General features: G+C 52.9%; 1 protein-coding gene across 1 annotated transcript; it reads left to right on the top strand.

Moving 5' to 3' along the window:
* The first annotated feature begins 1455 nt into the window (after positions 1-1455).
* thsd1 (thrombospondin, type I, domain containing 1) lies at positions 1456-21349 on the top strand. The gene is made up of 5 exons (XM_078403226.1): positions 1456-1577; positions 9571-10698; positions 11344-11592; positions 15287-15442; positions 18245-21349. The coding sequence occupies exons 1-5, from the start codon at positions 1499-1501 to the stop codon at positions 19951-19953; spliced, it is 3321 nt and encodes a 1106-aa protein (XP_078259352.1). The 5' UTR covers positions 1456-1498; the 3' UTR covers positions 19954-21349.
* The last annotated feature ends 2844 nt before the right edge of the window (positions 21350-24193 follow it).

Raw genomic sequence — 24193 nt, 5'->3', positions numbered from 1 at the left:
GAGACCCTTCTTCAGACTGATATAGGACACAGGACATAGGCTTAATGTGGATGGGGAAAGATTTAATGGGAACCTGAAGTACAAGCTTTTGCTAGAAGTACTCATTGGGTCAGGCAGCAGAGTGCAGGACAGAAACAGGCCCTTCGGCCCATATAGATTGTACCTAACTTGATGTCAAGGCCAACTCTAGTCTGCCTGTACATGATCCAAATCCCTCCATATCCATGTGCTCATCCAAAAGCCCCTTAAACACCACTGTCGTATCTGACCCAACAAAGCCCCCGGCAACGCTTTACAGACACCCACTGTGTGAAAAGACTTGCCTCGCACATATCCTTTAAACTTTGCCCCCCTCGCCTTAAAGCAATGACAGTCCCACCCTGGGGGAAAGGATCTGACTGTCTACCCTATCTGCCCCAGACAGGCGGCATCTGTGCAGGGAATGGGAAGACCCCAGACGTTTGGGGTCGTGTTGAGACCATGATCTTGAGACCGTGACCATGACCATGACCACGAGCGGTGGGAGAGGGAGAGGGGGGGGGGGGGGGGGGAACCGGAGATGGTGGGGGGTGGACAGGGCGGGTGGACAGGGCGGGTGGACAGGGGGGGGGGGGGTGGGTGGACAGGGGGGGGTGGACAGGGGGGGGGGTGGACAGGGGGGGGGGGGTGGACAGGGAGGGTGGACGGGGGGGGGGGGGGGGGGGTGGACAAGGGGGGGTGGACAGGGGGGGTGGACAGGGGGGGGGGGTGGGTGGACAGGGGGGGGTGGACAGGGGGGGGTGGACAGGGGGGGGGGTGGACAGGGGGGGGGTGGACAGGGAGGGTGGACGGGGGGGGGGTGGACAGGGCGGGGGGGTGGACAGGGCGGGGGGGTGGACAGGGCGGGGGTGGACAGGGGGGTGGTGGTGGACAGGGGGGGGGGTGGTGGACAGGGGGGGGGGGGGTGGACAGGGGGGGGGGGGTGGACAGGGCGAGCCCCAGAGCCCCGGGAGACCAGACAGTCAGACGGACTGTGGGACAGGGAGTCGGACTGAGTCAGGGAACCAGCCCCACAGCCGGTTACATAGAGAGGGAGGGAGGGAGGGAGGGAGCAGGCCGTCACGGAGACTGGGGCTCAGACCACCGGACCCGGGCAGACAGACAGACAGAGAGACACAGTCAGAGCCGGCGCCAGACGGGGGGGCGCGGCCGGGACCGCAGCTGCAGCGGGAGGGGGGCAACTCCGCTGTGGAGAGTGGTCCGGCCCCCCCCCCCCGCCCTGGGACAGGCTGGACAGTCGCGGCTACCCGACCCTATCCTGGCCTGGGACTGCCCGGTCACCCCTCACACCTCCCGCCGGGCTGTCCCACCCCCTGCCCCTCTCCCGCCCCCCTCCCACCCTCCACGGGCCGCCCCCTCCCCACCCCCCGGTCGCCCCTGTCTCTCTCCCCCCCCCCCCCACCCCCCTGGGCTGGGTCCGCTGCACGGCCGCCCCGGGCTCGGATATGCCGGCGGCGGGATGAGTCTGCGGGCTGTCCCGGGAGGAGGAGGTGGTGGCCGAGCGGCCGCCCCGCTGCTGTTGCTGCTGTGTGGATGCGGTGAGTGTGGCCGGGGCTGGGGGGGGGGGGGGGGTTGGAGGGGCTGGGGGGGGGATTGGGGGCTGGGGGGGGGATTGGGGCTGGGGGGGGGGGGGGCGGGAACCAGCCTCTCGGTCACTGGCAATGGATGAACAATCCCGAGGAGAAAATGACAGAGTGCTGGAGTAACGCAGCGGCTCTGTGGAGGGATTGGACCGGCGATGTGTCGGGTCCGGACCCATCCCCAGGCTGGAGCTTGTCATGGTCAGAGAGCGCCTGTGGAACTCAGTGAAACTCCCTGAACTACTGCTCTGCTCGAGGAGAATAACGCGTGTATGCTTCCTTCCACTGTGGGGACACACAAGGTGCTGGAGTAACAGTGTCCCTCGCTCAACACTGTGGTCATCTATCTCACAGTGAAACAAGGAACTGCAGATGCTTGATCAGGAATAAGAACTCAAAGTGCTGGAGTAACTCGGTGGGTCAGGCAGCATCTCTGGAGAACATGGATAGGTGATGTTTCGGGTTGAGACCCTTCTCCAACCTGATCTCCATGTTCTCCAGAGATGCTGCCTTACTCCATCCAGCACGTTGTGTCTTACTCCTGACCCGCTCGCTGCGTTACTCCAGGGCTTTGTGTCTATCTTTAATAGTAGTGTCTTTTTGTAGTTCGAAACCCTGAAATCTCTGACAAACTATTCAGAGTGCCCGTTTTGGGCATTTAAGATTTGGCATTATCTATTTTAACAGTGTTTTGGTGAATTATTGTGTCTCCCCCCCCCCCCCCCCCCTCCCAACTCTTGTGTCAGAAAGGTCCCGACCCAAAACATCACCTGTCCATATTCTCCAGAGATGCTGCCTGACCCACCGGGTTACTCCAGCACTTTGAGTTCTTATTCCTGATCAAGCATCTGCAGTTCCTTGTTTCACTGTGAGATGACCACAGTGTTGAGCGAGGGATGACCACAGGGCAAGGGGAAATATCTCCGCAGTTGGAAACAGTGAGTCACACAGCACGGAAACAGGCCCTTCGGCCCAACTCACCCATGCCATCAGATAAGCTCAAGGTGTTCCATTTTGGGAACTCAAACCAGGGCGAGACCTTCACGGTGAATGGCAGGGCCCTGGGGAGTGTGGTAGAGCAGGGGAGTGCAGGTACACAGTTCCCTGAACGTGCTGTCACGGGTAGATAGAGAGTGTTGTAGAGCAGAGGGATCTAGGAGTGCAGGTACACATTTCCCTGAACATGCTGTCACGGGTAGACAGGGAGTGTGTTAGAGCAGAGGAATCTAGGAGTGTAGGTACACAGTTCCCTGAAAGTGCTGTCACAGGTAGACAGGGAGTGCTGTAGAACAGAGGGATCTAGGAGTGCAGGCACGCAGTTCTCTGAAAGTGCTGTCATGGGTAGATAGAGAGTGTTGCAGAGCAGAGGAATCTAGGAGTGCAGGTACATAGTTTCCTGAAAGTGGTTTCATCGCTAGACAGGGAGTGTTGTAGAACAGAGGGATCTAGGAGTGCAGGTACATCGTTCCAGGAAAGTGGTGTCATGGGCAGATAGGGTGGTCAAGAATATTGGCCTTCATCGGGCAGCGTATTGAGTATAGGAGTTGGGACGTTACATTACATTTGCACAAGACTGTTGGTGAGGCCGATTTGGAGTAGTGTTCAGATTTGGTCACCCTGCCGTGGGAAAGTTGTTGTTAAGACGGAGAGAGTGCAGAGATTTACGAGGATGTTGCCAGGACTCGAGGATGGAAGTTTGTCAGCTAGAGGTGGCTGGAATCTGCAACGCACTTTCTGAGTGGCCGAAGGAGGCAGAGAATCTCACAACTTTTGAGACGTATTCGGATGGACTCTCAAATCAGCAAAGCAGGGAAGACTGAGGGCCAAGTGCTGGGAAATGGGATCAGTGTAGATTGGAAGCACAAGAGACTGCAGAAGGCAGAATCCTCAGCAAAACACACAGTGCTGGAGGAATTCAATGGGTCAGGCAGCATCTGTGGAGGCAAAGGACAGATAATGTTTTGGATCAAGACCCTCAGTATATATTGATGGTGGGCCGTAATGGCATGCTAATCGTGAAACATGACTGTTTTTATCCAATTCTCTCTTGAAGGTCATGATTGATCTTCCGTTATCACTGCAGGCAGTGTGTTTCAGATGTATAAGAATCGTTTGGCTTCATACACCCCAAACTACCCCACTTTACTTTTTCCTTGTGATGTCTAATCTTGATCCCTGCAGCAATGAAATAGATTTCCCTTACCCCTCTGTTCGGGCCCACTTCATGTTGAGAGGCACGGATATGGTAGATAGTCAGAAGCCTTTTCCCAGAGTGGAATTGTCAAAGACTAGAGGACACGGCTTTAAGGTGAGAGGGAGAACGTTTAAAGGAGATGTGCTGGGCAAGGTTTTTTTTACACTGTGTGGTGAGTGCCAGGGGTGGTGGAGGTGGATACGATAGTGGCTTTTAAGAGACTTTTGGATAGGCACATGGATATGCAGGGAATGGAGGGATATGGATTATGTGCAGGCAGATAATGGTTGGTCATGGCATCGTATTGGGCACAGACATTGTGGGCTGATTAGCCTGTTGTGTGCTGCACTGCTCTGAGTAATAATAATAATAATAATACATTTTATTTATATAGCGCTTTTCATATACTCAAAGACGCTTTACAGAGATTTTGAGCCACAACTCCCCTCTATCACTACAACTGGAACCCCATCATCCAGGAACCATTCTCATGACCTTGTCCTTGGGATCCCTCTGTGTTTTCAAGAGAGAGTTAGATTTAGCTCTTCGGGCTAATGGAATTAAGGGATCAGGGGAGAAAGCAGGAACAGGTGACTGATTTTAGATGATCAGCCATGATAGGGTTGAATGGTGGTGCTGGCTTGAAGGGCCAAATGGCCTCCTCCTGCACCTATGTTCTGTGTTTCTAACCTCTCCAACGACTTCACATCCGCCCATGAACGCAAAGAGCAGAATTGAGCACAATATTCCTGGGCGGTTGTTTTCAACGGTTCAGCTGGACTTCCTTGCATTTATTCTCCATGCATTGTTACCACAAGTGTCTCCCTCTCTGCTCCGGCAACGTAGCTCCTTTGTTTAGTACTGGCCTTATCTGACCTTCCTTATTCAGGGCGTTGTAACTTATGACTCAGTGTCTGCCTTTGTCCTGAGCTAGTGTACAATAAAGGGGACGCACACGGCCCAATCCTCAGGGCAGAGGATTCTAAAACTAGAGGGCACAGGATTTAGGCGAGAGGGGAAAGATTTAAGAAATCTCATGATCAGCTTGTTCACTCAGAGGGTAGTCCGTATCTGGAACGAGCTGCCAGAGGAAGCTATAGAAGCTGATACATTTGGACAGATAGATGGATAGGAAGGGTTCAGAGGGAAGGACTGACGTCACAACATTTCCAGAGAACACGGATAGGTGACGTTTCAGGATTATCTGATCTGTTTGGATAGCATGCAAAACAAAGGTCTTCACTCTACATCAATACATGTACCAATAATAGAAACAAGTGCAGGAGTAGACAATAGACAATAGGTGCAGACGGAGGCCATTCGGCCCTTCGAGCCAGCACCGCCATTCAATGTGATCATGGCTGATCATTCTCAATCAGTACCCCGTTCCTGCCTTCTCCCCATACCCCCTGACTCCGCTATCCTTAATAATAATAATAATAATAATATATTTATTTTATATAGCGCCTTAACACATGCACAAAGCGCTTTACAAATACAATTAACATAGAAACAAACAGACAAACTATCCTTAAGAGCTCTATCTAGCTCTCTCTTGAATGCATTCAGAGAATTGGCCTCCACTGCCTTCTGAGGCAGAGAATTCCATAGATTCACAACTCTCTGACTGAAAAAGTTTTTCCTCATTAGGAGGCAGTGATCACAACATGATAAGTTTTACTCTGCAAATGGAAAGGCAGAAGGGAAAATCGGAAGTGTCGGTATTACAGTATAGCAAAGGGGATTACAGAGGCATGAGGCGGGAGCTGGCCAAAATTGATTGGAAGGAGGCCCTAGCGGGGAAGACGGTAGAACAGCAATGGCAGGTATTCCTGGGAATAATGCAGAGGTTGCAGGATCAATTTATTCCAAAGAGGTGGAAAGACTCTAAGGGGAGTAAGAGACACCTGTGGCTGACAAGGGAAGTCAGGGACAGCATAAAAATTAAGGAGAGGAAGTATAACATAGCAAAGAAGAGTGGGAAGACAGAGGATTGGGACTCTTTTAAAGAGCAACAAAAGTTAACTAAAAAGGCAATATGGGGAGAAAAGATGAGGTACGAGGGTAAACTAGCCAATAATATAAAGGAGGATAGCAAAAGTTTTTTTAGGTACGTGAAGAGGAAAAAAATAGTCAAGGCAAATGTGGGTCCCTTGAAGACAGAAGCAGGGGAATTTATTATGGGGAACAAAGAAATGGCAGACGAGTTAAACCGTTACTTTGGATCTGTCTTCACTGAGGAAGATACACACAATCTCCCAAATGTTCTAGGGGCCGGAGAACCTAGGGTGATGGAGGAACTGAAGGAAATCCACATTAGGCAGGAAATGGTTTTGGGTAGACTGATGGGACTGAAGGCTGATAAATCCCCAGGGCCTGATGGTCTGCATACCAGAGTACTTAAGGAGGTGGCTCTAGAAATAGTGGAAGCATTGGAGATCATTTTTCAATGTTCTATAGATTCAGGATCAGTTCCTGTGGATTGGAGGATAGCAAATGTTATCCCACTTTTTAAGAAAGGAGGGAGAGAGAAAACGGGTAATTATAGACCAGTTAGTCTGACATCAGTGGTGGGGAAGATGCTGGAGTCAATTATAAAAGACGAAATTGCTGAGCATTTGGATAGCAGTAACGGGATCATTCCGAGTCAGCATGGATTTACGAAGGGGAAATCATGCTTGACAAATCTACTGGAATTTTTTGAGGATGTAACTAGGAAAATTGACAAGGGAGAGTCAGTGGATGTGGTGTACCTCGACTTTCAGAAAGCCTTCGACAAGGTCCCACATAGGAGATTAGTGGGCAAAATTAGGGCACATGGTATTGGGGGTAGGGTACTGACATGGATAGAAAATTGGTTGACAGACAGAAAGCAAAGAGTGGGGATAAATGGGTCCCTTTCGGAATGGCAGGCAGTGACCAGTGGGGTACCGCAAGGTTCGGTGCTGGGACCCCAGCTATTTACGATATACATTAATGACTTAGACGAAGGGATTAAAAGTACCATTAGCAAATTTGCAGATGATACTAAGTTGGGGCGTAGTGTGAATTGTGAGGAAGATGCAATAAGGCTGCAGGGTGACTTGGACAGGTTGTGTGAGTGGGCGGATACATGGCAGATGCAGTTTAATGTAGATAAGTGTGAGGTTATTCACTTTGGAAGTAAGAATAGAAAGGCAGATTATTATCTGAATGGTGTCAAGTTAGGAGGAGGGGGAGTTCAACGAGATCTGGGTGTCCTAGTGCATCAGTCAATGAAAGGAAGCATGCAGGTACAGCAGGCAGTGAAGAAAGCCAATGGAATGTTGGCCTTCGTAACAAGAGGAGTTGAGTATAGGAGCAAAGAGGTCCTTCTACAGTTGTACCGGGCCCTGGTGAGACCGCACCTGGAGTACTGTGTGCAGTTTTGGTCTCCAAATTTGAGGAAGGATATTCTTGCTATGGAGGGCGTGCAGCGTAGGTTCACTAGGTTAATTCCCGGAATGGCGGGGCTGTCGTATGTTGAAAGGCTGGAGCGATTGGGCTTGTATACACTGGAATTTAGAAGGATGAGGGGGGATCTTATTGAAACATATAAGATAATTAGGGGATTGGACACATTAGAGGCAGATAACTTGTTCCCAATGTTGGGGGAGTCCAGAACAAGGGGCCACAGTTTAAGAATAAGGGGTAGGCCATTTAGAACGGAGATGAGGAAGAACTTTTTCAGTCAGAGGGTGGTGAAGGTGTGGAATTCTCTGCCTCAGAAGGCAGTGGAGGCCAGTTCGTTGGATGCTTTCAAGAGAGAGCTGGATAGAGCTCTTAAGGATAGCGGAGTGAGGGGGTATGGGGAGAAGGCAGGAACGGGGTACTGATTGAGAGTGATCAGCCATGATCGCATTGAATGGCGGTGCTGGCTCGAAGGGCTGAATGGCCTACTCCTGCACCTATTGTCTATTGTCTATTGTCTATTGTCATCTCAGTTCTAAATGGCCTACCCCTTATTCTGAAACTGTGGCCCCTGGTTCTGGACTCCCCCAACATTGGGAACATGTTTCCTGCCTCTAACGTGTCCAACCCCTTAATAATCTTATACGTTTCGATAAGATCTCCTCTCATCCTTCTAAATTCCAGTGTATACAAGCCTAGTCACTCCAGTCTTTCAACATATGACAGTCCCGCCATTCCGGGAATTAACCTAGTAAACCTAGTAGACCATTCAGCCCTTCGAGCCAGCACTGCCATTCAATATGATCACGGCTGATCGTCCAAAACCAGTACTCCATTCCTGCTTTCTCCCCACATCTCTTGATTCTGCTCGCCCTAAGAGCTATATCTAACTCTCCCTTGAATACATCATTGAACCTAAACTACTAATCTCCTTATCTTACCATAGTGTCTCTTCATCCATCTCTGGCTTTTATCCACCCACCTGCCAATTGCCTCCTCGCCTGTATCCACCTGTCACTTGCCAGGCTGTCCCGCCCGCACCCCTCTTCCAGCTTCTCCCCCCCCGCCCCCCTACTCCATCAGTCTGATGAAAGATCCAGACCTGAAACATCATCTGCCCATTCCCTCCACAGATGCTGCCTGACCCACTGATTTACTCCAGCACTTTGTGTCATATCTGGTAAACCAGCATCTGCAGTTCCTGGTTTTCACATTGCAATTATATGTAACTGTTTTAAATGGCCAATTAAGTGTACTGGGGAATCAGATGGCATCGGTCAACCTCAATGCCTGCTATATTTGATGCTGCAGACAGTGGCGCAGCGGTAGAGTTGCTGCATCACATCCTCACTATGGGTGCTGTCTGGACGGAGTCTGCACCTTCTCCCTGTGATTCTGTCGGTTTTCTCCGGGTGCTCCGGTTTCCTCCCACACTCCGTAAATTGCTCCCTGTGTATAAGCATGCGGACTTGGTGGGCCGAAGGGCCTGTTTCATAGAAACATAGAAAATAGGCGCAGGAGGAGGCCATTTGGCCCTTCGAGCCAGCACCGCCATTCATTGTAATCATGGCTGATTGTCCACAATCAGTAACCCGTGCCTGCCTTCTCCCCATGCCCCTTGATTCCGCTAGCCCTTAGAGCTCTATCTAACTCTCTTTTAAATTCATCCAGTGAATCGGCCTCCACTGCCCTCTGTGGCAGAGAATTCCAAATTCACAACTCTCTGGGTGAAAAAGTTTCTTCTCACCTCAGTTTCCGCGCTGTATCTCTAAACTAAACACCACCAGGTGTTAGGCATCGAAGGTATTTATTCACAAAATGCTGGAGTAACTCAGCAGGTCAGGTCAGTCTGAAGAAGGGTCTCGACCCAAAACGTCGCCCATTCCTTCTCTCCTGAGATGCTGCCTGACCTGCTGAGTTACTCCAGCATTTTGTGAATAAATACCTTCGATTTGTACCAGCATCTGCAGTTATTTTCTTACACTACCAGGTGTTAGGCATGTCAGACCATCAGAGTGATTTCCAAATGTGTTCTCCAGAGATGCTGCCTGACCCACTGAGCTAAATGTAACATGATTAAAGATAGTCCGAGGGTCTCCAACGAGGTAGATGGTCGCTCAGGACTGGTTGGTGATAGGTTGGTTCAGTTGTCTGATAACAGCTGGGAAGAAACTGCTCGTGACTGTATGGATTGTAATCATGTGTAGTGTGTCGGCCGGCTGGACACCACGCAACACAAAGCGTTTCACTGTACCTCTCTCTGTCTGTCTCTCCCCACTACAATAACCGACACTAAGCCTCTCTCCTCTCCTCTCCTCTCCCCTGCAGCAGTCTGTGGGCAGCTGGGTTACCGGCTGTCCGGCCCGCCCTGGCACGTAGCGCTGAGTGACCAGAGGGTACACGTGGACCTGCGAGGGGTGAACGGGAGCGGACACAACCTCAGCCTGGCCCTGGTGGATGCAGACACCAACCGCACACTGGCCACCGTCCCCATCCCCGGCCCCGGCCCCGGCTCCCTCGACCTCGACTGCTCGCTGTTCCGCTGTGCCGGGCAGCTGGTCCTCCGGCTGGGCGAGTGGATCAGCCGACCGCTGCCCGTCCGCTGGCCCCGCTTCCAGCTGCGCCTGGCCCGGTCCGCCCGCTCCCCCGGCCGCTTCCAGCTGCTCGTCTCCAGCGCGCAGCGCCTGTGCCCGCGGGGCCTGCCTGCCCTCGTCCTGCACACCGGCCCGGGCCCGGGGCTGAAAGTACCGCTAGGCCCGGGGATGGGGCTGGAACCGGGGACAGGTCCAGAGCCCGGGAGGGGCGCAGGGCTGGGGATGGGGCAGATGACAGAGAGGGCCTCGGGGCCGGGGAAGAGTCAGGGGCCGGGGAGGGGGCGAGGGCCGGGGGTGCCAGAGGGGGAGCCGGGGCCAGAGAGGGAGTCAGGGCCGGGAGAGCTGGAGGGGGGGCCGGAGATATGGCTGGAGCGGACAGCGGGCGGTCCGGAGCCGGGGAGGGGCCCAGACCCTGGGTGGGAGCCAGGGCCGGGGATGGAGCTGGAGGGGCTGGAACCGCCGGGTGAGGTCCCGGGGTGGGAGGTGCGGCTGGAGCTGCCGTGCCCACCGAGGAGCCGAGGCTCGGCCTGGACCGTGTCGCTGCGCTCCCCTTGCTCGCCCACGCCGCTCCTGAGCCGCACAGTCCAGCCCCGCTACTCCCTGGCGCTGCCCACCGCGCCGTGCCGCCACTCGGCCGCCGTGAGGGTCCTGGCATCGCCCTGCGTCCGGCCCCGGGGCAGGGTCACTGTGTACCGGGCCAGCCCGCCGCCGCCGCTCTCCCTCCTCCTGGCCGCCCCACCGCCCTCTCCCACCCCCCCTCCAGGCTCCCTCACGCCCGCTCCCCTCCCGCTCTCCCTCGCTGCCCCCACCACCCAGCCCGACTCCTTCTCGCCTACTACCACCAACATCACCACCGCCGCCAGTCCCGGCTCCCCCCTGCCCTCCCTCACCACCACCACCACCCCCCCTCCCTCTGGGTCCCCCCTGTCCTCCCTCACCACCACCTCCCCTCCCCCTGGCTCCCCCCTGCCCTCCCTCACCACCACCACCACCCCCCCTCCCTCTGGGTCCCCCCTGTCCTCCCTCACCACCACCTCCCCTCCCCCTGGCTCCCCCCTGCCCTCCCTCACCGCCACCACCCCCCCTCCCCCTGGCTCCCCCTTGTCCTCCCTCACCGCCACCACCCCCACCCCAGCCAGCTCCGCCGCCCCTCCCGGCTCCCCCCTGTCCTCCCTCACCACAACCTCCCCTCCCCCTGGCTCCCCCCTGCCCTCCCTCACCGCCACCACCCCCCCTCCCCCTGGCTCCCCCCTGCCCTCCCTCACCACCACCACCCCCCCTCCCCCTGGCTCCCCCCTGTCCTCCCTCACCACCACCACCCCCCCTCCCCCTGGCTCCCCCCTGTCCTCCCTCACCGCCACCACCCCCCTTCCCCCTGGCTCCCCCCTGTCCTCCCTCACCACCACCTCCCCTCCCCCTGGCTCCCTCCTGTCCTCTCTCACCGCCACCACCCCCCCTCCCCCTGGCTCCCCCCTGTCCTCCCTCACCGCCACCACCCACACCCCAGCCAGGTCCGCCACCCCTCCCGGCTCCCCCCTGCCCTCCCTCGCCACCACCGCCCCCAGTCCCGGCTCCCTTCCTCCGCCGTCGCCGCCTGTCCTCGCCCAGAGCTGGCTGCCGCTCGGGGAGAGCATCGCCCGGTTCAACTGCTCGCTGTTCGAGAGCGGGACACACGAGTACTGCTTCCAGTTTGTCAGCGCCGACACCCCGGGCGCCCGCAGCCCCTTGCGGTGTGTGAGCCTGCACCGGGACCCAGGTCCGTACAGCCCGCCGCTCCAGTATCATCACCACAGCTTTTCATTGTAACAATACACTAAACTATTCTATCAACATTACAATCATTCAATTAATTAACAACTAATCAATCGAAAATTAATAATAGATCAATCATTATCCGATCAATAACCAACATGATCAATATTCGATCAATAAGGAATATTGGCTACTTTTGTTTAACAATAACATCAATTACTGATCGATAATTGATCGATTTTTGATGAATAATTAATCAATGAACTAACTCGATCAATTAATAAATGCAATTGTTTGATCAATAATAATTCAATTATATCCAACAATGTCACTTGTACCGAGATACGACGACGTGCTTTGTTTTTGCAGTAATTCCAGTGAAATCAGCGGCGCAGCGGGTAGAGCTGCTGCATCACAGCGCCAGAGACCCGGGTCCATTCTGTCTGTATGGAGTTTGCAAGTTCTCTCTGTGACCGCGTGGGTTTACTCCTGGTGCACTGGTTTCCTCCCACATTCCACAGACGTGTGGGTTAATTGGCCCTCTGTAAATTGCCCCCTAGTGTGCAGGGAGTGGATGAGAAAGTGGGTTAACAGAGGACTAGTGTGAACGGCATGGACTCAGTCTGCCGAGAGTCCTGTTTCCCTTGTTCAATCAATTGAATCAATACAAGCACAATCACATATTCATCGCAGTCCTTCGGATTCAACTCCACCCATTTCTGCAGCTGATCTGTATCCCACTGTCTGAAGAAGGGTCTCGACCCGAAACGTCACCCATTCCTTCTCTCCCGAGATGCTGCCTGACCTGCTGAGTTACTCCAGCATTTTGTGAATAAATCGATTTGTACCAGCATCTTCAGTTATTTTCTTATCCCACTGTAGACTTTCGAATAATAGTCATGTACCGTGGGGACTGACGCTTCGTCCCAACTTCCCCATACTGACCATCTTTGGTCACGGACGTCCAGCCTGAATATTGTCCTTCCACCACTATCAGTGAGGAATTTCTGAATCCATGCGACTAAATCACTGTTCTACCTGTGCATCTTAATCTTCTGGATCAACCTAATTTGGGAGACATTATCAGATAATAGACAATAGACAATAGGTGCAGGAGTAGGCCATTCGGCCCTTCGAGCCAGCACTACCATTCAATGTGATCATGGCTGATCATTCTCAATCAGTACCCCGTTCCTGCCTTCTCCCCATACCCCCTGGCTCCTCTATCCTTAAGAGCTCTATCTAGCTCTCTCTTGAATGCATTCAGAGAATTGGCCTCCACTGCCTTCTGAGGCAGAGAATTCCACAGATTCACAACTCTGACTGAAAAAGTTTTTCCTCATCTCCGTTCTAAATGGTCTATCCCTTATTCTTAAACTGTGGCCCTTTGTTCTGGACTCCCCCAACATTGGGAACATGTTTCCTGCCTCTAACGTGTCCAACCCCTTAATAATCTTATATGTTTCGATAAGATCCCCTCTCATCCTTCTAAATTTCAGTGTATACAAGCCTAGTCACTCCAGTCTTTCAACATATGACAGTCCCGCCATTCTGGGAATTAACCTAGTAAACCTACGCTGCACACCCTCAATAGCAAGAATATCCTTCCTCAAGTTTGGAGACCAAAACTGCACACAGTACTCCAGGTGCGGTCTCACTAGGTCCCTGTACAACTGCAGAAGGACCTCTTTGCTCCTATACTCAACTCCCCTTGTTTTGAAGGCCAACATTCCATTGGCTTTCTTCACTGCCTGCTGTACCTGCATGCTTCCTTTCAGTGACTGATGCACTAGGACACCCAGATCTCGTTGTACGTCCCCTTTTCCTAACTTGACACCATTCAGATAATACTCTGCCTTCCTATTCTTACCACCAAAGTGGATAACCTCACACTTATCCACATTAAACTGCATCTGCCATGCATCTGCCCACTCACACAACCTGTCCAAGTCACCCTGCAACCTCATAGCATCTTCCTCACAGTTCACACTGCCACCCAGCTTTGTGTCATCTGCATACTAAAATCCATGTAGACTACAATTGCTGCCCTACCTTCATCGACCACCTTGTCACCTCATCAAAAATCTTGATCAAGTCAGTACAAAGCCATGCTGACTGCCCCTAATTAATCTATTCTCATCCAAATGGGAGTAAATCCTATTCCAAAGAATCGTCTCCAATTATTTCCCTACCACTGACGCGAGCCTCTAATTGACTGGATTCTCTCTCCTTCCTTTCTTAAATAAATTTAGCCCACATTCCTCTAAACCCTTCCTATTCCTACATCTGACCAAACGTCTTTTAAAGTATAAGAAAATAACTGCAGATGCTGGTACAAATCGAAGGTATTTATTCACAAGATGCTGGAGTAACTCAGCGGGTCAGGCAGCATCTCTGGAGAGAAGGAATGGATGACGTTTCGGGTCGAGACCCTTCAGACTGATGAACGTCTTTTAAATGTTTACTTCAGTAGCTTCCTCTGGCAGCTCGTTCCAGATACGGACTACCCGCTGAGTGAAAAGGTTGCCGCTGAGGTCCCTCTTAAATCTCCCACCTTAAACCTGTGCCCTCTAGGTTTAGAATCCTGTACCCTGGGCAAAAGGCTGTGGGCGTTCATTTGATCCATGCCCCTCATGATCTTGTACTCCCCAATGAGGTCACCTGCGTGTAAGCATTGGGCAGCAGAATGAATGAAAGTGGTGCGTTGCGGCACTCTGGGACAATGCAATGACCAGACCCCCCTGACATCAGTCTGAAGAAGGGTCTCGACCGAAACGTCACCCATTCCTTCTCTCCTGAGATGCTGCCTGACCCGCTGAGTTACTCCAGCATTTTGATTTGTGCCAGCATCTGCAGTTATTTTCCTATCACACCAGCCAACCTCCCTTCCATTGACTCCATCCACACCTCACGCTGCCTCGGCAAGGCCAGCAGCAGAATCAAGGACCGGTCTCAGCCCGCCCACTCCCTCTTCTCCCCTCTCCCATCAGGCAAGAGGCACAGAAGTGTGAAAACGCACACCTCCAGATTCAGGGGCAGTTTCTTCCCAGCTGTTATCAGGCAACTGAATCATCCTCTCACCAACTAGAGAGCGGTCCTGACCTCCCATCTACCCCAATGGAGACCCTTGGACTATTTTTAATCAGACTTTAGTAGATTTTATCTTGCTCTAAACTTTATTCTCTTTATCCTATGTTTGTACACTGTGGACGGCTGGATTGTGGACACTGGATAGCACTGGATTGTGGACACTGGATAGCACTGGATAGCACTGGATTGTGGGCACTGGATAGCACACAAACCAAAGCTTTTCACTGTACCTCGGAACATGTGACAATAAACGAAACTAAATTAAAGTCATGTGTAAGAAGGAACTGCAGATGTTGGATGGACCAAAGATAGACACAGAGAGCTGGAGTAAGCCATCCCTGCCACACAGCATTGTACAGCAGTTATACTGCAGAGTAGCACGGCATATTTGGAGAAGAGGATTAGCTGGCGTTTCAGAACGAGACCCTTCTTCAGCCTGGACCTGAAATGTCAGCTATTCCTTTTCTCCAGAGATGCTGCCTGACCAGTTGAGTTACTCCAGCTTTTTGTGTCTATCTTAAACTAAACTAATATTCTACAGAGACATGGAGTATTAATGGCCAGGGCTGCACGCTGGGGCAGGACAATAACCACCTTTCCGTCTGCAGAGATCCGGGGCACTTGGCTCTCCTGGAGTCCGTGCAGTGTCACCTGCGGCGACGGGGTGCGGGAACGGTCCCGGCGATGTCTGACATCCTCCCCGGGGAGCGATGGGTGCGGTGCGGAGAGTGAGGTGTCCATCTGCTCACTGCTGGAGTGCTCCGGTAAGTCAATGTGTAACAACACTCACAGCTACCTGCACCTGGCTTGTTCACACCACAGGAGGTCTCTCACTGAGCTGGGCACTGGGGACTTGTGGATGATAAACATGAGCAATAAGGGTTCGCCCAGACCATTAATGTCAAAACACGGTGCTGCAGTAACTCAGAGGGCCAGGCGGCATCAATGGAGAACAGGGATGGGCGACGTTTTACGCTGGGATCCCTCTTCAGACCGCTTGTGGTAGCGGGGAGAAAGCTGGAAGAGAGATGGGGGTGGGACACCACTCTGAAGACCCAAAAGGTCTTCAGACCACAAACATCACCCGTCCTTTTTCACCAGAGATGCTGCCTGACCCGCTGAGTTACTCCAGCATTTTGTGTCTGTCTTTGGGGCAGCACAAAGCCTGGAGAGTGATAGGTGGACACACCTGGGGGGGGGGGAGGGGTGTTGATCGGCAGATGGTTGGACAAAGCCACAGATGAAAAAACGAAAGGTGTGAGATCAGGATAGAAGATGCAAGAATTGTGAAGCCAGAGGAAAGGATGTAGGTGGAAAGGGAGGGGGAGAGAAATGGGTGCGGGTCCAGGCAGGGCAGTGGAGAGAGTGGGCTGTTTGTAGCTTAGTTCCCTCAATTGGAGAATTCAATGAGTTGTCAGCCGACCCAAGGGGAATAAGAGGTGCTGTTCCTCCAGTTCACGCGTGGCCTCACTCTGACGGTGGAGGAGGCCCAGGATAGAAAGGTTGGAATGGGAAGGGGAAGGGGAAGGGGAGTTAACCTGGTGAGCAACCGGGAGTATGACACATCACACAACTTCCCTGCGGTAATAATGATACTGGGGCCAGAACTTTGGTGACTCATGAAGCAATGGGAAACATTGCGGCTGGTCGGGCCCCATTTGGAGCATCGCATTCAGTTCTGGTCGCCACGTTACGGGAAGGATGTGGTGGCTTTGGGAAGGGTGCAAAGGAGGTTTGCCAGAATGATGCCTGGATTAGGGGGTATTAGCTACGAGGAAAGGTTGGACAGACTTGGATTGTTTTCACTGGAGCGCCAGAGGGTGCGGGGGACCGGATAGAAGTTCATGAAATGATGACAGGCATAGATAGGGTAGACAGTCGGAACCTTTTACCTAGGGTGGGAATGTCAAAGATTAGAGGGCGTAGCCTAAGGTGAGAAGGGCAAAATCTTAAAGGAGACTAGACCAAGTGGACCCGTTGGGCCCAAACCTCTCCTGCATTGGTGCAGCACCCTCCCCCCTCCCTAGGAGATAGATTTAAACTTAAAAATGTGAATAACTTAAAAAATATAACACAGATTTCAATGAAACCTCTTCCATTAGCACCAAATGGACAGAGAGTAAGGTGGGCCTAAAATTGTCGCGCTATCATGTACCGTTTTAGCTGTCAAGTCAAGTCAAGTCAATTTTATTTGTATAGCACATTTAAAAACAACCCACGTTGACCAAAGTGCTGTACATCTGATTAGGTTCCAATGGAAAAAAAATGAAACATACAGTAGCACGCAAACAGTTCACAGCGCCTCCTCAATGAGCCTCAAACGCTAGGGAGTAGAAATAGGTTTTGAGCCTGGACTTAAAGGAGTCGATGGAGGGGGCAGTTCTGATGGGGAGAGGGATGCTGTTCCACAGTCTAGGAGCTGCAAACGCAAAAGCGCGGTCACCCCTGAGCTTAAGCCTAGACCGCGGGATAGTGAGTAGCCCCAAGTCGGCCGACCTGAGGGACCTGGAGTTAGAGAGGGGGGTTAGAAGATTTTTGATGTAGGGGGGGGGAGTGTCCATTTAGGGCTTTATACGTGAATAGGAGGAGCTTGAAGTTGATTCTGTACCGTACAGGGAGCCAGTGGAGAGAGGCCAGAATCGGGGTGATGTGGTCCCTTTTACGGGTACCCGTCAGGAGTCTTGCTGCGGCGTTTTGGACCAGTTGCAGGCGGGACAGGGAAGATTGGCTGATCCCAGTGTATAGGGAGTTGCAGTAGTCTAGGCGGGAGGAAATGAAAGTGTGAATGATTTTTTCTGTGTCGTCGAATTGGAGGAAAGGTTTGATTTTAGCTATGGTTCGAAGTTGGAAGAAGCTGGCTTTTACCACAGCGTTGACTTGCTTATCAAATTTTAATGCAAAGTCAAATATCATGCCGAGGTTTTTGACATAAGGTTTGACTAGGCAGGATAGGCTGTAGCTCAGCAACAAACAAACAAACAAACAAACGGGAGTTTTAGTGTATAGATGTGCGGGGCAGATGTTTTTACACAGAGGGCGGTGGGGGGCTGGAACGCACTGCCAGGGGTAGTAGTGGAGGCAGATACGATAGGGGTGTTGAAGAGTTTTGGAGAGGCACGTGGATATGCGAGGAATGGAGGGATATGGATTATTTGCAGGCAGATTAGATTAATTGAGCTGGCATCATGTTAGGCACGGATATCATGGACGGAAGGTCGTGTTATAGTCATACAGCACAGAATCAGCCCTTCGGCCCAACTTGTCCGTGCCGACCAAGATGCCTCACCCACAATAGTCCCCCCTGCCGCGATTGGCCCATGTCCCTCCAGACCTGTCTTCTCCACGATGGTCTGCTTTTCACGCGTTATGTTTGAGTCACAGTGTATGAAGGAACTGCAGATCGAAGATGATGGAGTAACTCAACGGGCCAGGCAGCATTTCTGGAGAAGGGTCTCGACCTGAAACGTCACCCATTCCTTCTCTCCAGAGATGTTGAGTTACTCCAGTGTCTTGTATCTACTTTTCCCGTGCCGTGTGCTAACTGTTGGATGTTTCCTGTGTTACAGGGCAGGGTGCTCCTGCGAAGGTCCATAACACCAGCAACATAGTGACCATCACCGGCATCTCCTTCTGCCTGTTGGTGATCCTGGCCACCATCGCAGTCACCCTGCGGACCAAGCTGTCGTGTAAAGGTCCCGGCCCCAGCGACCGGGGCGCCGTGGAGGAGGCCAGGGACCTGTGCCCAGCGGACATGTCGCCCAACCACGACCCTTCGGCCCGCCTGGACGTTGCTGTGAACATCCCCCTGGGCTTTCGGAGGAGCCAGCTGTTTGTGCCGAGCGAGGGGGATGCGCCGGGGGATGGCGGGTGGGGACAGGACACTCAGAAGGGGGTGCCCCCCATATTCGGCTACCGCCTGGCGCAGCAGCAACTGAAGGAGATGCAGAGGCAGGGGGTGACGGAGGGGACACAGATGTACCTCGTTACACCGCTGCCCGGCCCCGCTCTGCCCTCTCCGGGCAAGGACGACGGCGCCGACACGTTCCACCTCAGGTGCCCGTTCCCAGCTCACACCCACACCCACTGCGAGCTGCCACAGCCACCTGTGGCCAAGCCCAGCCGCGACCACCTGGCGCCTCCCTTCCCGCAGCTACACCTGGCCCTGCCCGCCTCTCCCAGCACGGGGGCCGTGGGGGCAGGTGGTCGGGACGGCGGGCGACCCCTCGCCGCCGGCTTCAGGAGGGCAGCGAGCTTCGGCGAGAGCGGGGCCGTCCGGTATTACAGAGAGCGCAGCCTCTCCTCACTGTCGCACATGCCCCGGGCAGGGGAGCCGGGCACAGCTGGCGACAGATGTGGCAGCAGGCTGCCCATCACAGCTGGCGACAGATGTGGCAGCTGGGTGCCCATCACAGCTGGCGACAGATGTGGCACCAACAGGCTACCCATCACAGCTGGCGACAGATGTGGCACCAACAGGCTGCCCATCACAGCTGGCGACAGATGTGGTACCAACAGGCTGCCCATCACAGCTGGCGACAGATGTGGCAGCAGGCTGCCCATCACAGCTGGCGACAGATGTAGTAAACGGCTGCCCGTCACATCTGGCGACAGATGTGGCACCAACAGGCTTCCTATCACATCTGGACACAGATGTGCCAACAGATTGCCAGCTGGCGACAGATGTGGCACTGACAGGCTGCCCACCACAGCTGCCAACCACAAGCAGCCCAACACAGCTGGCGACAGATGTGGCAGCAAGCTGCCCACCACAGCTGGCGACAGATGTGGCACCGACAGGCTGCCCACCACAGCTGGCGACAGATGTGGCAGCAAGCTGCCCACCACAGCTGGCGACAGATGTGGCACCGACAGGCTGCCCACCACTGCTGGCGACAGATGTGGCAGCAGGCTGCCCATCACAGCTGGCGCCAGATGTGCAGGGATGCACATGTGTGCAGAGGCGGAGGCTGCGGGTGAGGCGGGGGTGAGCGGCTGGGTATTCGGCGAGGTGGACACATTCCCCGGCAGGAGGCAGCGGGGTGAGCCGGGGGATGGGGCTGATCCCGGGGGGCACGGGGCTCTGTCTCGCCAGCTGTGCCGGCGGGGCCGCTGCCGGAGCTTCCCCAGTGAGCCGGCGGCCATGCACTTTGACAACACGGCCTTTGAGCTGAGCGTCTCGGAGCAGCGCATCATCGACCTGCCCGCACTGTTCGGGCCGCACACACCCGGGGATGAGGACAGCAGCACTTTAAGCAGCGACAGGCTGGTCATCTGAGGACGGACAGCCAGAGAGAGGAGATGCAGAAACAAGGACCTGTAGAAGACCACAGACAGGCTGGAGCAACTCAGCAGGTCAGGCAGCTTCACCGGAGAACACCAAGGACTCCAGCACTCTGTGAAACGTCACCTATCCATGTTCTCCACAGATGCTGCCTGACCCGCTGAGTTACTCCAGCACTTTGTGAAACGTCACCTATCCATGTTCTCCACAGATGCTGCCTGACCCGCTGAGTTACTCCAGCACTCTGTGAAACGTCACCTATCCATGTTCTCCACAGATGCTGCCTGACCCGCTGAGTTACTCCAACACTCAGTGTCTTCTACTCTGACGATGAACCACTCTTGACCCGAGGGCACAGGATTATGGTGAGAGGGGACAGATTTAAGAGGGACTTCATCCATTGTGACTACTGGATGTACATTCTCCCCGTGACCGCGTGGGTTTTCTCCAGGTTATCCGGTTTCCTCCCACACTTTTCACAATCAATTCCCAATTATACTTTATTGGCCAAGTGTGTTTTGCAACATTGGAGGAATTTCATTTGCCGTACAGTCATAACAATAAAAAGCAACAGGACACACAAAATACATTTTAACATGAACATCCCCCACAGTGACTCCTCCACATTCCTCACTATGATGGAAGGCGAAGAAAAGTCCAATCTCTCCCTTCTTTGTCCTCCAGCGGTCGGGGGCCTCTAACCTTCCGTTGACGGGACGATCCTGACTCCCGTGGCTGGCGGTGGGACTTCCTCAGCGGGGGCGATCAAGCTCCTGCATCTTAGGGGGATCTCAGCTCCCCCCCCCCCCCTCCCCCCGGGCGATCTTCCCCGGGTCGGGACCAGTCGAACATCGTGCGGCTTGGAGCTCCCGACCGGTCTCAACCCGAGACTGTGAGCTCCTGATGTTAATGTCCGCAGGCCGGTTTGGAACGTCGATCCCAGGCAAGGCATTGCATGCCCAGATGTTAGTCCACAGCCCCAAAAGGGGGCTCAAAGTCAGTCCCAGTCAGACCCGGAGGAAACCCACACGGTCACAGGGAGAACATGCAAACTCCACACAGGCAGCACCCGAGGTCAGGATTGAACCCGAGCCTTTGGCGCAGATGCAGATGCTGGTTTATTTTTTAACAAGTACACAAAGTGCTGGAGTAACTCAGTGGGCCAGGCAGCATTTCTGGAGAACACGGATAGGTGATGTTTTGGGCCAAGGCCATTTTTCAGACTGATTGTGTGTGTGTGGGGAGGGGGGGGGGGGGGGGGGGGGGGGGAGCTGGAAGATCGGCGGAGGAAGGACAATGCCCGGTGAGTGATAGGTGTTTACAGGTGAAGGGGGAGGGTTTGATAGTCAGATGGCTGGACAAGGATAGAAGAGATGAGAATTGTGAAGCCAGAGGAAGGAATATGTGTGGAAGGGGAGGGGGACAAATGGGTTCAAGTCCAAGTGGTGTACGGGGAAGGAAGCTGGGAACATGGTTATTGGGTCCACAAGCCTCATTAGTGGAGACAAGGACAGTATGCTTGGGTTGGGCCGAAGGGCCTGTTTCTTTGCTGTGTGACTGGGCCTCTGATGATCAGGCATAATTAGACATAGTTGAAATATGTTCATGTAAAGAAATACATTTTATTTTATTTTTAAAATACTTGAAAATGTAAGTTTTGTAACTTGAATGCTGTAAATTAATAAAACATGGATATAAAATGAAATGGAGTGAAAGAAACATGGTATTTACCTTTACGTTGAAGGTACATTGGGGAAGGTGCAGCTGTAGAGTTCCTGCCTTACAGCGCCAGAGACCCGGGTTCGATCCTGACTACGGGTGCTGTCTGTACGGAGTTTGTACGCTCTCCCCGTGACCGTGTTGGTTTTCACTGGGTGCTCCGGTTTTCTCTTCCACACTCCAAAGACGTACATGTTTGTAGGTTAATTGACCTCTGTAAATTGCCCCTCGTGTGTAGTATAGCGCTAGTGTATGCGAATGGCCGGCCGTGTCTCTGAAGTCTCTAGTCAGAGACTGTGAGGGTATGACATTCGCCAGGGATCTTGGGTGACAAAGATCCACAAAGTATGGTTGCTATATGGAACGAGCTTCTGGAGGGGGTAGTCGAGGCAAGAATCATCGAAATGTTTAAGAAACATTTAGACAGGTACATGGATATAATAGATTTAGAGGGATATGGGCCAAACACAGGTAGGTGGGACTAGTGTAGATGGAGCATTTTTGGTTGGTGTGGGCAAGTTGGTCCGAAGGGCCTGTTTCCACGCTGTATAACATGGTCGTCTATTCTGGCTTTCGGCTCTCTGCAATTTTATCTGCAATCGCCTCTTCCCCTTGGTTTACTTTAGACTTTGCTTTAGACTTTAGAGATACAGCGTGGACCAGCGATCACCCTGTACACTTGCACTATCCTACACATGGGGGACAATTTACAATTTTACCCTAGTCTATCAACCTACAGACCTGTACGTCCCTGAAGGAAACCGGACACCCAGAGAAGACCCTGTGTGCCTGGGTCCTGGACTTTCTCACCGCCAGGCCCCAAGTGGTCAAGATGGGGAGACATACATCTAACCCCCTCACCCTGAACACAGGATCCCCCCAGGGTTGTGTCCTTAGCCCCCTACTGTACTCCCTGTACACACATGACTGTGGGGCCAGGTTCAGCTCAAACTCCATCATCAAGTTTGCTGATGACACTGTGGTGGTGGGCCTGATCTCCAACAACGATGAGAAGGCCTACCGGGAGGAGGTGGCTGATCTGGCACTCTGGTGTCAGGACAGCAGCCTCCTCTTGAATGTCACAAAAACTAAGGAGCTGATTGTGGACTTTAGAAGGGCTCGACATCCAAGGACGTACACGCCACTGGAGATAAATGGGATTACTGTGGATAGGGTGAGCAGTTTTAAATACCTGGGAGTCCACATCACAGAGGATCTGACATGGACAACACACATTGCCGCACTGGTGGGTAAGGCAAGGCAGCGCCTTTACCACCTCAGACGGTTGAGGAAATTCAGAGTGTCTCTGAGGATCCTTCATTGCTTCTAATCTGGGGCTGTAGAGAGCATCCTGTCCAGAAACATCACAATCTGGTTTGGGAACAGCTCTGCCCAGGACAGGATGGCCCTGCAGAGAGTAGTGCGTTCGGCTGAACGTACCATGGGAACTACACTCGCCCCCCTGCAGGACCTATACATCAGGAGGTGCAGATCCAGAGCAAGCAAGATTATGAGGGACCCCTGCCACCCCAGTAACGGACTGTTCCAGCTGCTACGGTCAGGCAAACGCCTCCGCTGTCACGCTGTGAAAACGGAGAGGATGAGACGGAGTTTCTTCCCACAGGCCATCAGGACTGTTAACTCTCATATCACCAGGGACTCATTTAATTTACTGTATTAATTTACTGTATTAATTTATTTTTTGTGTTAATTTTTTTTTTCTATTCTGTTTTGTAGTTTTAGCACAACCCGCAGGCGTTGCCACTTTCATTTCACTGCACATCGTGTATATGTATGTGACAAATAAAGTAGACTTGACTTGACTTGCAGTCACAGGGAGAAGGTCCAAACTCTTTACAGAAAACACCGGTCGACCTGGGTCCCTGGAGACTCTACCACTGCGCTACTGTGCCGCCCCCTACTGCTGAGTTCTTGAATGGCCTTACAGCCACTCTCCACTCCATGAAGCCCTCTCTTTTCAAAATGCATTTCCCTTCTTCTGCTCCACATCTCTTTCACGTTATGCATCTCCCCCACATAACCTTTCCATGAAAGGCGACACGTACATGCACATTGTTGGTTGGTTTAGGGTTTATTATTGTCATGTGTACTGAGGTACAGTAAAAAGCTTTGTTTTTCCATGCTATCCAAACAGATCAGATAACACGTGTAGAAAAGAACTGCAGATGCTGGTTTAAATCGAATGAAGACACAAAAATGCTGGAGTAACTCAGCGGGACAGGCAGCATCTCTGGAGAGAAGGAATGGGTGACGTTTCGGGTCGAGACCCTTCCTCAGACTCTTTTCAGATCAGATAATACTATATATAAACACAATCAAGCCAAACTCCAGTACAATAGGTAGAGCAAAGTCAAGTCAAGTCAATTTTATTTTGTATAGCACATTTAAAAACAACCCACGTTGACTATATGCTGCACATCTGATTAGGAAAAACAAAAAACATACAGTGGCAGGGGGGAAGATACAGAGTGCAGAATATAGTTCTCAGCATTGT

This window comes from Rhinoraja longicauda, chromosome 7 (assembly GCF_053455715.1).
Source record: "Rhinoraja longicauda isolate Sanriku21f chromosome 7, sRhiLon1.1, whole genome shotgun sequence".
Lineage (NCBI taxonomy): Eukaryota > Metazoa > Chordata > Chondrichthyes > Rajiformes > Arhynchobatidae > Rhinoraja > Rhinoraja longicauda.
The sequence above is the reverse complement of the archived record's forward strand: the minus strand, read 5'-3'. Positions and strand labels throughout refer to the sequence as shown.